General features: G+C 37.7%; 1 protein-coding gene across 1 annotated transcript in view; it reads right to left on the bottom strand.

Annotated features, from left to right (window-relative positions):
- Positions 1-15,179, bottom strand: part of prkcea (protein kinase C, epsilon a) — a 59,807-nt gene that overhangs the window by 25,685 nt on the left and 18,943 nt on the right. Inside the window, exons 3-7 of the mRNA XM_026915176.3 lie at positions 3,952-4,117; positions 2,639-2,673; positions 2,301-2,389; positions 2,050-2,179; positions 741-883 (exon numbers count right to left, since the gene is read on the bottom strand). Of these exons, the coding sequence (XP_026770977.1) occupies positions 741-883; positions 2,050-2,179; positions 2,301-2,389; positions 2,639-2,673; positions 3,952-4,117 (563 nt within the window). The remainder of the gene's footprint in view (positions 1-740; positions 884-2,049; positions 2,180-2,300; positions 2,390-2,638; positions 2,674-3,951; positions 4,118-15,179) is intronic.

Below are 15,179 nucleotides of genomic sequence, written 5' to 3'. Positions count from 1 at the left end.
AAAAAGCATCTCAGAACGTACAACACTTCAAACCTTGAGGTGGATGGGCTACAATAGCAGGAGGCCATGTTGGGTTCCACTTAAGCTAAGAACAGAAAGCTAAGGCTGCAGTGAGCACAGTTGAAGACTGGAAAAATGTAGTCTGATCTGATGAATCTCGATTTCTGCTGAGGCACACAGATGGTAGGGTCAGAATTTGGCACCAACAGCATAAATGCATGGACCCAACCTGCCTTGTGTCGCCAGTCGAGGCTGGTAGAGGTGGTAATGGTGTGGGGAATATTTTCTTGGCACATTTTGGGCCTGTTAATACCAATCAATCATCGCTTGATTTACCCATCAATTTACCTGGCTACTTCCAGCATGATAATGTACCATGTCACAAAGTACAAATGTCTCAAACTGGTTTCATGAACATGACAATGAGTTCAGTGTTCTTCAGTGGCCTTCCCAGGCACCGGATCTGAATCCGCTAGAAAATCTTTGGGATGTGGTAGAACAGGAGATTCGCAGCATGAAAGTGCACCTGAAAAATCTGCAGGAACTGCGTGATGCAATCATGTCAACATGGACCAGAATCTCAAACAAATGTTTCCAACATCTTGTGGAATCCATGCCATGAAGACTTGAGGCTGTTTTGAGAGCAAAATGAGGTCCTACCCAGTAGTAGCATAGTGTTCCTGATAAAGTGCTCAGTGAGTGTGGTTTATCAGAGGTTTTACAGCTCAAGTTTTATTTACCTTTTTCCTGCGCTGGGTGCTGTTAGAGATCTTATCTGGTGTCACTCCGAGATCAGACAAAACCTTCGCGATTCCTCTTGCATCCACCCCACAGTTAGGAGCTACATTAGTCTCACAACGCCGGTGAACATTCATTTTACAAACTGAAACATGGGCAGACAAAGAAACAGTGAGAGATGTAGAAAAATCACTCTAGAGCCTCTGCGGTTGTTAATCTCCAACATGAATGTTTTGATTCACCTCATCTCAAGCATCTCAAGGGTTGTAGCTCAATCACTGAATAAACACTTTATGAACCTAATGATTGAATTAGGTTTAACAGGCTGAAGATCCCCCACCAGGGGGCACTATTACTCAAATAAAATGTGTATACATGATTGCTGAAAGGGGAGGACCTGATGTGAGCTGACTCTGGTTAGATCTAACAAATGTATGAATATTTGCACAAATTGTGCATATATGGAGTAAAAGTAAAAACCTTTATGCATAAGTAGGCCACATTTAATTCTGCTACCATCATACAACATTATTAATGTCAGTAGTAACTGTTCTGTCCTAGTGGCTTAATGCTAAAAGTATTCGTATGCTGGACCTAAACCATGTTTTATGTGAATATAATAAGCATATAAGACCAACTATTAACTGCTCTCATTACCCAAATGCCTACAGCCAGGAACATTTTTCACATTAGACATACACAACTGTTGATCAGCTACAGACAGAAATATCTAACAGCTTCCTACATCACATTCATTCTTTTCACACTTGATATGAAAATCTGAACAACTTCTTCATTTGATCAAGGAAAGGCTTCAGTGATATCATCTATATTCAGCCCTGACCTGCATACTTAATGATCGTAGGCACAAACAAGCACCAGAATAATTCATATCAATAACAACATTTGTCCTTTTTTCAAGAACAAATAAAATAGTGAAACAAATGAAATAGTGAAACTAAATTAAAATAGTGGTTTGTGATATTTATATATTTCCAGAGCTGTAATAATCATATACTTTCAAAGATACATTAAAAACTCTAATTCAGATTGTCATGCAATGCCATTTTTAAAATTCCAGGTTAAAAATCTTTTCTATTCAGGCCCCAAGATAGGCTCCGCCTCCAGTCAGCTCTGAATAATGGGGTATACAAAGTTTTATCGGAGAGTGGGATGAGATTAAGGTGAAATGTTCTCCATGTTTTTCTTGCGTTATCAATTGTCCTCAAAAACAACAGAAACCTGAAAAGAAATACAAACTACTCCTTCAACACAACACATTCATAACAACACCCTTAATATCTGCCTTACCTTTGCACTGCAGCCCTTGTCGCATCAGCCCCCAGAGTAAAGAGCCGCAGTGGTCGCAGAAGGTTGGTACTTTATAATTGTGGATACTGAATTTGTGAGGCATGTTTACACTGAAGCGCTGAGAGCCAACCTGTGCACAGAAATCACATCCATAACACTCGCTGTTCATTTGTTCTAGATTCACTCTTCTGGAAAAATTCTATTTTATGTATCTGACTATAAAAATGTACGAAAATAGAGTGAAAACTTACCTCCTCTGGAGTGTCATCCTGCTTCTTTAGCCCGGGACACTTTGTGATGATGAGCTCATGGCATCTTTTATGGACTACACAGGTACAAACTGGAAAAAAAATATATAAATATGTATATATATATACACACACACACACACACACACACACACATATATTACGTTCACATTAAAACCACTTTCAGTTAAAGGAGTGTTAAAGGAAGGTTTGTCCTATGCTACAAGAATAGTGCTTATATTTATACTAGATACTGGAATATCTTGTCTTTCTCTGAAAGAAAAGAGGCTAAAGAAGTGTAAAGAAAGCTAAGCACACATGGAAAGGTGAAAGGTCCCAACCTTGACACTGGTATCCCTGTTTTCCTAATACACCCCTGCAAATTAACACAGAAAACACATGTTAGGCGAACCAGATATCACGGTCTGTCAACGCATATACATGTCTGAATTTTCCACAGCACAGAAGCACAGCCGAAAAGGTGTACAGCCTGTTGTGAGCAGTAGAGGACGCCATTTGCTCAAAAAAAAAAAAAAAAAAAAAAAAAAGTTAAATAAACGTCACACCATGCTTACTGATGGCAGAAAAAAGGCAACATTGTGTGGTGACACACAGACACACTGTTGTTTGGTGTCACACAGGCACACAGTTATGCAAATTGACTAACTGTGCGGCCTTGAGACCAAAAAAAGAACTAAACAGCAGAGGAGTAAAAATATCCACAGCTGTCTGTCTGCTCCATCAGCACATCTTACTGCGTCCCAAAGGGACTTGATTAAATAATATGTCTATATCACAGTAGGCTATAGTAAACTATATTACATACTGTATAGAAAGTAAATGTAGTAGAGGATAAAAGTCTATCAAGAACTGTAAAGATAACTAAAACTGAAGCCGTGTGTATAGGACTGGCACTTTTTTGACTGCATCATCTGTTGTCCCTCTTCAGAAGCACACAGTGATTGACATTTTACATTCAAAACAGAAAATATATAATATACTATATATACTTTTCCCATTGTCCTTTATCACATTGTCTCTGTACTGATTGGACACCCAATGTGTTTTTTGTTTATTTCTGGCATCACCATTAGACATTTGCATAAAAACAGGTGGATGCAAATTCCAGGAGTTGGATGGGAAAGAGAAAGAGTGAGTGAGAGAGAGAGAGAGAGTGAGAGAGAGAGAGAAAGAAAGAGAAGAGAACATTTACATGCTCAAAGTAATCTGATAACTGCCAAAAATATGATTTGGGCAATAATTCTATCAGCTTGCTCACAATGCACTTCAGTAATCCAATAACAGGAAAACTCTGGTCTACAGGAGTCAACTAATAATCACATTTATTTTAGCAGAATATTGTTCTGTTTTATTGACACACAAAACAAACTATATATTTTTAATCCATCATGATTTATATTTTGTGACAATTGACTCAAGGTGTCTGGCTTCTAATGAGGTTAACAGGTTTCACAGAATGCTGTCCTTCTCTGAGTTATCTTTCATTTGTTTGGCTAGAAAGTATCATAGTATGCTGTTTACATGACCAGTTCACTAATCAGATAATGGTAATGAATATTAGTGTGCATGTGAATGCACTCAGAGGGCCAGAGAGAGAGAGAGAGAGAGAGAGAGAGAGAGAGAGACACCTTACCAGATGAAGTCACGACAGTGGGAGCAGTAGGTGGGCTGTCTCAGGTAAGTGGCCATAAACTTGTGTCCGTTCACCTGATGGACACGTCTGCGTACTGCCCCCTGACGTTTGCGGGGTCGCATGCGCTCACGGAACACTCGTTCTTCATTTTCCCCAGATGCAGCAGCTGTCAGACACACAAAGAGATAAAGGTTAAGTTGCTCAAGAATTAAAACAGTGAGACAGTACAGACATTACTGTAACACTACATCCCAAAAATTGCGCTTATAGAATATATTATATAGGACTTAAAGAGCCGTAAAGATCAGCCGTAAGGGTCAGTGATTTTTAAGTTTTGTGATATTTGGCATCAATCTTCTAATGTTACGGTAGCTGTCAATTAACTATATTATAAAAAAAACTCTCTGTGGAGCCACAGGCTAAATAATAAAAACTACTACTACTACTACAACTAATGACTATAGCTTTAAAGCACCTTTAAATTCTACAGATCGTCACCATGCAAAAGGGCAGCGTCTAGGTCAATTTCTACCCCAGATTGAATCCTTTCCTCATACATCTGACCGTACACACTCATCCACACTCTCTCACATGCAGAGTTAAACATCTCCAACTGTAAACTGCACAGGGGAAACACACCCACTTGTGCTGTGCCGAAATATCCCTCTTTAAAACAGAGTTACTCAAGCCCACTGTCTGAGGTCACCTCAGGCGGCAGAGAATAAGAACAAACACATCTTTCATTCCTCCACCTAATTGCCCTCCTGAAGGTTCAACACTGTGTGTGTGTTTGTGTGTGTGTGAGAGAGAGAGAGAGAGAGAGAAACCTGGGGCCTGACAGCACCTGACCCAGCATGTGCTCTGCTCAGCCATGTGCCTTAACACAGGTCAAATCACATAGCCTGGGGACATCACAATGCATGGAGAATAGCATTGACTGGGCTCGGTTCTTTCCATGTGTGTGTGCGTACATGCACGATTGGACATTAGGACCTGGCATTAAATCCATTCTGTTCAGAGGAGAGTTTGCATAAAATAACAAGCCAGTTTCACTATTGTCAATGAACTATCTGTTGCATCTTGTTCTTTCATGTTTTGGAGCTCTGGTTAGACTCATTCAGAAACTTCTCAGACTCAGACCTGATTAAAGTTCCAGTGTGTATTAGGTGTAGATTAAATCTGATTATTGTTAGCTTGTATGTGGATTTGACTAATATTAATTATGATCTGACAACAGCTGTCATTGTTACAAGGTAACATGCTATCATTAAGGAATGTTGGAGTATATTTGGTTTCTTATTGATGACATTCGGGATTGGACAGAATTTTTTGTGTTGTGGGATGGACTGGACTCCAAACAAAGTTTTCATGCTACTGGCTGGTCTGGGCTAATTAAAATTTTACTCTTTTTCCACGTGTGTGTGAGTGTTTGTATAGATATTATAGTATGAACTGTGGATGAGCAATTCTCCCTTTTACAACAAAGCTTCTGGGAATGGGGAATCATACTGTGTGTGTTCTGTCATACTGTGTGCGTTTCTTTACCTACTTTTACAAACATATGCACCATCAACTCTTCTGTTGCCTCTTTGTCAGTTTTGTATCTTTAGTCTTCTGGAATGTGCTTCATATTTGCATATGTGTTGTTGGGTATACTGCAGCAAGGGCAGCTGCTAAGGAGAAGAGGACTTCAGCGGGATAGATGTGCTTACATAATGCTTTATCTGATTAGAGAGCTGACTGTAACAGATTGCAGGAAAACAAATCTACAAACCATCAGTGATGCCCAAGCTATGATACACAGCTCATTTCCATATAGCACACAAAGTCAAAAACACACAGATACACTCAGACACAGACAGACACACACACACAAAAGACATGATGCTTGAATACAATGCTTTTGACATGGCTATTATGCATCTACTATATCTTCATATCTAGGAACAGTGAAAAGACACACCTGACATCATCAAGACTCATGCTTTAGATACAAAAACAAATATACATAGTGAAGTTAATGCTTATGTATGGACTTGTTTCTGGAACAAAAAAAATTACATTTAAATTTATAATTTCTAACTTAACAAAAGCAGCCTAAACATGTTTAGAATTTATAGGAACCTAACATGGTATACATATATACTGTGTACTCATAATAATAGTAAAATAAGCATTCCAGATAATTAGATTGGGTAGTAAGATCATTTTTGAACATTTTGTATAATTGTCTAAATCTACATCTAAGATCTTTTCTATTTTACGCTAAAATATTCAAAATAGCAGAAAAAACCCTTCCATGAGGAAATGTTCAAACATTTGAATAATATTGTGTGTGTGTGTGTGTGTGTGTATGTGTGTGTGTGTGTGTCTCGGTGACTGTTTAGGACGTATGTGTCTGTGCTTTTTTTGACCTCCAGATGTTCCTCCAGATGTTTGTCCATGGCTGTAAGGTAAAAACAGAGTCTGCAACCCTCCAACCACTCTATATTTTGAAATAACCCTCAAGTAATCACACACACACACACACACACACACGCAAGCTCACTTGTAGACACTTGTACATACATAAAAGCATGACAGCATTCAGCAGGTGGAATTCAAAAACAAACTGTCTAAACAAATTGGTCCACTTAAATAGAGTTTCCATCTGCATAGCTTTATTGAAGTGTTGAATCTCTCCATAAGGAAAAATATAAGGGTCTTTGCCCAAGATGGAAAACTGGCATTCCAATAAAGCATGATGTAACCAATAGCAATGGAAACGTATTTTTCAAATAAGCAATGACATTCCAAGTGCTTACTCTACACCTTAAAAAATGCTCAAAAGTCTGGCAGCACAGACTTCCAAACATTTAGTGTAACCTCAGAACGGTGCAGTTTCTCCACAACTAATGTGATCTAACTGCTTAATATTTACATGATTCCACTCATTACTGACAAACAAGATCAGAATTACAACTTACACCATCTTACAGCTTATTATCATTATTATTACTATTATCATTATTATTATTATTTTGGCCATCTTACTGTTTCTCTTTAGAATGGTAAAAGACAGAATACACAATTCACATGTTCTGTTGCCAACTTAGGAATCAGCTTAACATTTGTGAAGCATTTAAATGTAAACACACCTAAATACAGTCAGACCATCTCCCCTTGTCCCTGTCCTTACAATCCCTCATGCCTCCTCATCGTCACCCCTCAATTTTTAAGTCTCACTCTCTCATTAAATTCTCTCTCGTTCTTCTCTCTGTCAGCGTGGAGTGGAGGATGAATCGTGCAGGAGGCTGAGCTGATGAGAGGGCAGGCCGAGTGAAACAGAGGGCCATGTTCGCCCACAGCCAGACTGCCAGAGGACAACAATTCACCGCCAACACCACTTCAGCCCCAGACAAACCATAAACAGGCAACACAAGCACACTCCAAGCCAGCCACGGTTCGGCCACACACCAATGAAAACAGTATTAATCAGAGAGAAAGAGAGTGAGAAAAATCACACATCTGCTGGAAACACAGTATAGAGCCATTTTATAGCTTGAGGTCAATCAATTACACTACAGCTGAAATTTATCAAACAGAGACAGATTCATATTTCAGAGCATAGATGTTGACACATTATTAAAAATATGAGTTGAATTATGATAGTAAAAGCAAAAACAACATGGCCCAGTGTAGTACTGGTTTGATCTGGTCGGCTCTGGACCAACATACATCTCACTACTTAACACTGTGTTTGGCAGTATATGGCATATTTAAAGGAATTTAATGTTACTCCAACAACACAAACAGTATATAGTCAATCAATCAAGAAATGTTTTGTGTGTAGAGAGCATTCGTTTTGCACTGAAGCTACAAGTTTGAAGTAGCTAACACATAATGGAAGTCTATCTCACCCTAAATCCATTCCCAAATCCCCATATACTTTATATATATATATATATATATATATATATATATATATATATATATATACATATATATACATATATATATATACATATATATACATATATATATACATATATATATATACATATATATACATATATATGTATACATATATATATATATATATACATATATATACACTAGTACTGTGTAAAAGTCTTAGGCACATGCAAAGAAATACTGTAGAGCAAAGATGCCTTCAAAAATAATGAAATTAAATGTTTCTACATTATAAAGAGCAGTAAACAGTAATAAATGAAACAAAGTCAATATTTGGTGTGACGATCCTTCGCTTTTTTAAAAATAAAACAGTATCTCAGGTGCAGTGTGTGCAGTTTTATAAGGAAATGAGCTGTAAGTGTTACTGAGCATCTTGCAGAAGCAGCCACAGTTCTTCTGGAGACTTTGACTATAACACTTGCTTCTTATTTTTTTTCTTATGTAGTATGCCACTTTCTTTACTGACATACAAATATTTTTCTGTAACATTTAATTTTGTGCTGGAAAACTAATGTTCAGAAATCTAAAATGTTTTTTGTACTGAATCAATAATGTCATAAAATAAAAATGTATAACAAAGTTTGTATTAAAAAAAAAATAGTGTGCCTAAGACGTTTGCACAGTACTGTATATATATATATATATATATTTTTTTTTTTTTCAGAGTGGAACTATATGATCATGCCTTGAAGTGTTTTGAGATAGGACCTGGGGTCACTGCAATTGGTGGAGAGGTTTTGTTCATGTTTATAGATCACAGTAGGTCATACTGGGTGTTAAGGCACATCATCAAGTCTGCATAACATTACTGAAGAATTGGATGCATTCTGATGCTCTACTTCTGCTTCAAGCTTTCTGCAGTTCCAACTCACCCTCTGCTCTTGTAGATGGTCCCACATGGATACCCTAATGATTTGCACTTTCCAAAAACAATTAACTGTCACTCATGCTTCAGTGGACAATCTCACCTGGATACTGTAGATTTTTTACCTAAAAACTGCTGCTGTAATCATAAACACTTTCCTGTGCTCATCCCAGGACTCTTATTCACAATATGCTCATTATGACCATTCATGTAACACAAACATATTGCTGCTTGCCATTAGTCTTCAACAACTGTATTCTGTAATGATTTATAATTTCACTATCTCACTAGAAATGGTCTGAGTCCATTTGAGTTCCAAGGTTTGTTCGCTGCTTTTGTGACAATGTCTACTGTGAAAAGTACTATACAAATAGAATTGGATCGAACATTTACAGAAGAGATTTTGGGTAAAATTGTCTTCTATTAATTATTACCTGAAAAACTGAAGAAGAAAGACACCACACATTCAGGGAACAATGTGTAAATGTGATATTTTGCTGAACTATTCTTTGATAACGTTCAGTGAGAGCTATGAAGCCCCACCTCATTTGTCTTCCTTAGAATAAGAGTGACAGAAAAAACCAGACTGAGAGAAGGGCACAGAGATTTATTCTTCAATCTCTATCTCTCTTTCCTTCAGAAACACACTGGGAGCTGGCTGACGATGAATACAAGGATATGATGGACATGCTGTGTCTAGAAGAGATGTTATCTAACAAGCCATCTGGCAAATATCTTTCTCACTCTATCTCTTTCAACATATTAGAGCAGAGGAGAAGTTCTCCACTGTGCAGAAATACTACATTTGAAAAACTACAATTTCCATGAATACACAAAAAAGCACTGTGCACTCTAACAGGATTTTAAGGTGCTATAAGCATGCTGGAAACAGATTATAAACAGATGAGGACTTTGGACCAATCCCCTTTACATGCACGTCTCTCATCCCTTGGCCTCTTTCTCTCTTTTCCTCTCCAGACCTTGTTCTCGCCTTTTTTCCATCCCTGGAAACCTGTGAGCTCACAGGCTGGTTTCCATGACGACCCCCGCAATCTAAACGATCAGAGCGCTAGGGCTGCCCTGCTGTACAAACACGAGGAGAGAGTGGAAAAGACCCCGAACACACTCGTGCACCGATCGATTCAACCATGACGGAGATAGCAGTGAGGGTCTGAGCAGAGATGAGGGATGGAGAGAAAGGAACGATGGGAAAATATTAGGCTTAAAACAAATCATTGAGAGTGTGTGTGCGTGTGTGAGAGAGAGAGAGACAGAGACAGTGAGTATGTCTAAAAATAGACCTCTCGCTCCACCACTCTCTCCAGAGCCGCATGCGTTTGCATGGTAATTGGTGATGGGTTGCACACATTAGGAACGAATTAAGCCTCAGAGAAAGTTTAGGTGAGGCTAGAAGAGGACATGGGTGGAGACAGAATATATAACGAGGAAAGAGAAAACAGAAACTGGGGAGGTTTTAGCTGGAGCGATGGCTTAGTATCTCATCCTAATTATGCAAAAATGTACTCGTTAAAAGTATATATTATACATTATATCTGATACTAAACCAACCAATATTCTCCTGATGTAACTCCTGATGTTACTATATAGTATCAGTATATATACAGTCAGCTCTAGAATTATTGCCATCCTTAATGAAAATGAGCAAAAATTCATAGAAAAACATTAATAACAGATTCGATAAGACAATACGAGCTTTAAAATATGGGGACAACATATAGTGTATATATGAAGTCTCTCCTAAACAGTGCTGAGCCTCTACCTGTAATGTCTAACAAGTTTGAAGACACTTGTAGAAGATATTTCAACACCTTTATATTCTTAAGCATGCACATGTGGTCAGTTCAGACAGGTTTCAATAGAAATCACATCTGGAGAATAAAATGGTCATTGCAAAACAATTAATCTTACATGTGTGCAACCTCATTTTCATAATCCAGGGAAACAGGATATGGTCAAGAGCAAAAGCAGATTTCCTAGAAAGACTTTAAAATAAGATTTAAGATAATGTAGCTTTTCAAGGCTAAAAGTTTTTGGTGCATTTATTTTAAATATTCTTTAGGAGTGGCAATAATCTATTCTCCAAAAAAAAAAAAAAAAGCAATAATTATGAGAATTATTTTTGCTGCTGGAAAAGTAAGCAGTTTTTGGCAAGTACTCAAATGTTAAATTTAAATAATTGTGTGTAATATTTGTTTTATACAATTATTTTGTCTACCCTTTTGATGGGTGTCCATATTTCTCAGTTCTGGAGTTTGTGTATGCATGATGAGGACACTCAAACAAGCTAGGTAAAATGATCTCTTTAGAAATACATAGATATTCAGGTACATAATTTTCCAGTCGATGGTCAGCAGCACACGTACAGTCTGATCGTCCCTAGGATTCCAGTTAAGTGTGTGTATATCTGTGTACGATAATCCATAGCTTAAGTCTCATTTGCTATTTTGAGACATGTAAACCCTGGTCAGCCGATATAATGAACCCGACAGAAACGTTTCTATTCATGCACATATACATGCATGTACCACACATACAGACAGATACAAGAAAGAGACACCCCACTAATGCACACAAGCTCCCCAGGCAGTGTTAGTTAATTAATTTAATCCTGTTCATTGCTCTAGTTAGTGGCAAGTGAGTGATTTGGGTCTATATAATGTACTGTGTGACTAACTCTTCTGACGTCACACTCGCATAGCATCTTCTTTATATTCTTCCTGTATGGATGCATGTGTAACTCTTAGATAGTGATTCCCTCGTGATTTAGGTTTAAAATTAATCACTGACTTGATATGCTTGTTTTAGCACCATGACAGAAGGACAGATAGCATAAATAGCCCTCCGATGTCATCAGTGATGATCAGGAATAGACTGATTCAGAAAGCCAAGATGAATTGCACTGAGTGAATCTAGTTTTATTAACTTCAATTCATGCCCTAAGGAGGGAACATACAGGACCCACCATCTTTAATTTTAGCCCACTGAGTATGAAATTCAGTTTTTCTGCGAAAGGTTTTTTGGCAGTACAGAGGAAGATGAGACTGCTCCAAATGGGACTCACTCCAAATCTAATAATTACATGGAGTCTCTCTTTCTGACACAGGGCTTGTAGAGTCAGCAGAGTTTTGAAAGGAGATAAAATTTTTTTTATCTCTGAGCCTGAACTACTGTTGAGCAGGACAGGGCCAAGCAGGTGGGATTATGGGTAATGGTGCAGGGATTGTGGGGAGCTGCAGTGTGAGCTATTCAGGACTGCATAGCTTGAGGCATCACTGAAAATAGCACAGCTTCCCCCTCACAGCGTTGGAGAGTTTCTCTTGTGTGTGTGTGTGTGTGTGTGTGTCATCGATTGGTCTGTCTGTGGAAACAGAAAGGGTGTCTGTTTCTCTTTTCTATACTGCCCGAAGGACACTAGCTGCTTTTGTTGCCATAGGAGTAGGTAAAAGGTCATGTTGGGGTCATCATTTGGGAAAAAATTGTGCATGTTGGATATGTCTTTTTTCATATTGGCTTCCGCAGGCGTAACTAATCAGAAAGGAGTTGTGTATGAACCTAGAAGGACAAAATGCTAGGAAAACTGACACAGCAATCAATCAGGACATGACCTAGTACAATTCCTGGGAAATTATCAGCATGATATCTTGATGACTATTTATCTTACAGTGCTCTGACACCTTTTGTGGCAGCTGATTTCAAACATTAGTTATGTTAGGGGAAAACAATAAGTTGTGTTAGGGGAAAACAATAAAGTTGACAAAGAAGAACAGAAAAAATGTCTGGAAATTAGATAAATTTAAAAATGACAGAGCTATTTGCCAAGGACAAATATTATTTTGTAAATGAATGGCTCAGTTGGCCTGCAGGATACGATCATTTATCAGCAGAAAATAAGTAAAGAGAAGATGCAATAATAAATTCAAACTAAACTGTTAAAAATATAAATTTCACAAACTCCTCTGTATGTGGGATTTGTTATATATCACATCCTTATACATTACAACTGGACTTTCACTGCAAATGTAGACAGGTTTGTCCTGGCAGAATGTAATTTAAAGGCTGAAAGTTTGAATGATGGGCAGCCTGAACTTAACAATATAGTGACAATGTCTCAGATTTTAAGGTTGAAAACTCTGGGAAAGATTTACACACACAGTTCTATGCTGGAATTTTCTGATCATTAATCATGAAGAGATTAAGTGTGAAAACAAGCCAGAGTTGATATCTTGTGGAAAATGGACATGCCAAAACTACTGGAAAATTATAGGGAAACTAGCTGGAGGGCTCCTGTGTGAACAGAAACCTGTACACTGCTGGGAAAGAAGAACCTGTCAGTCATTTGTGCAGAAACTAATAAATTTTCCTTGAATGAATGGCACTGTGAGATGCTTCATTTATCATTAAATCAACAGCAAAAACATGGTGTAAGTAAAGAGGAGATGCAGGTGATTGACAAACTCAAGTGTTTGAAACATAAATTCCACAAAATCTATTGATCAATTACATGTCAAATGACATCTAATGTAATTGTGAATGCATGCATCCAAGTAAAATACCATTTGAAGGCTGCAAGTTTGAATGATGCAAAGCCCAAACTAGTAAAGGTATGCTGATATGTTCTAAGTTTTATTGTTAACATACTATTTGTGTGTTTATAGAAGTGCATCTACTGGTGTAAGCATTCTCACTCATTCTCTGGGAGTAAGATCACCCCGCTTTGGGTCGATGGAGCAAATCAACCAGAAATCAATGAGCATGCGAATGAACATAGTCACACTGCAGTGGGCTTCCTGGAACAGAGTAGAGATCACGGCCATGGCTTAGCGCAGGCCTGTGCACATAAGACCATTCAAATGAGGCATGAATGATGCTGCACTTTCATTAACGGTCCATGCAAAGTGACCAGGCACTGTACACATTGTGCTGAGCCATGCCCACACATTAGCACAGAACGGCTGTTTGCAGTGAGACACAGACAAGCTAGAATTAAACTGAAATTAGTTACCAACACCACGCAGCAGGGGCCTGTGATTACAGTGTCAACCACACACCACCACCATTATCGTTTTACACACTAATCATCCATCTGTGTGTTTGTTTTTGGTGTGTGTGTGTGTGTGTGTGTGTGTCTGCTAATCCTGGCAACATCCTCTGGAATTCAGGGAGATATCATCTCAGGATGTTGGTAAACCAGTTCAGTATGTTTAAAGCCTTATCTACATTAGAGCTGTCAGAACAAATTTATATTTGAGTTTTCATTATATTTCTGTATCCGAAGGTAGAAGAAAAATATTCCATTGTTTGAGGTCTCATGTGTTCCTATTAGTTACGTAACAAAATACACATTTCCTTAACTTCATGCTGAAATGACCCTCGCATTGCTTGTGGCAGGAAAAGAGCTCTCAGTAAATGGAAGTCATTTATACATACTTTATTTTCATTAGTTGCAAAGTTCAAATGCCATTTTACTGGGTATTTAGTACACTACATAGATTGTAGAACATCATTACATTAGATGCCATGTAGTGAGCTTTTATAGTGAATAGGAAGCCATTTGGGACTTGGCCTAACTGCATGTTGGAGTGACTAAAAATAAGTGCACACTATATAACAGTGACAGGAAAACATTACTGCTAGTTAATAAATAAAAACATAACCTAAAGCATTATATTTTATGATAAAATGATGATATTGCCTGATTTTTTTCCTTAAGAAAAAAAATTCACTTTCACTGTTATGTGATTCAAAATCTTAGTGTTGCATCACTGCTTATGTTATTTTTCCTATGGCACTATAAAATTTTAGGCTGATTATTATGACAGTTATTCTCCATTTTGGCCTTCCATCCACAATGTAACAGTATTTCTGACAATCAGTAAACACATACAGTTTCTGCTTTGTGCATTGCAATGTGATTTTCAAAAATGTGATGCCCTGTAACTATGTGTAAGCTCCTGACTGCCACATTATTTAAGCTGCAAAAGGTAGCTTCTGGATGCTCTTATACAACTGAAAATACTAAGTACAATATAAATGCAGCATTATTGTGTAAGTTTAAGTACTTTGTATATAATGTTGGATGGCCGGACTCAGGATGTTCAGTGCTCTTACTGACCACACAAAAAGTGTGAAGATTTAGGCTAAGACCAGAACGAATGAGTGTCTGGTGAAAAAATTTGATGAATCAAGCTATGATTCTGGCTCAGGTAGCATGCACATGGTCAGTATATAGGTTTCAATGTTTCAGTGTGGAAGGAAAACTTTTTTTTCAGCTCCTCAGAAAAAGAAATCCTCACTATTGCTTAAAAAAACTAAATCAATTTCTTAAAATTCTGAGAGTGAAGGAGGAGCTTTTTTGATCTTGTGAGAGAAAATATTAAGCTTCTAAAGA

This window comes from Pangasianodon hypophthalmus, chromosome 12 (genome assembly GCF_027358585.1).
Source record: "Pangasianodon hypophthalmus isolate fPanHyp1 chromosome 12, fPanHyp1.pri, whole genome shotgun sequence".
Taxonomy (NCBI): Eukaryota; Metazoa; Chordata; class Actinopteri; order Siluriformes; family Pangasiidae; genus Pangasianodon; species Pangasianodon hypophthalmus.
This window is presented reverse-complemented; position numbering and strand designations above follow the sequence as displayed.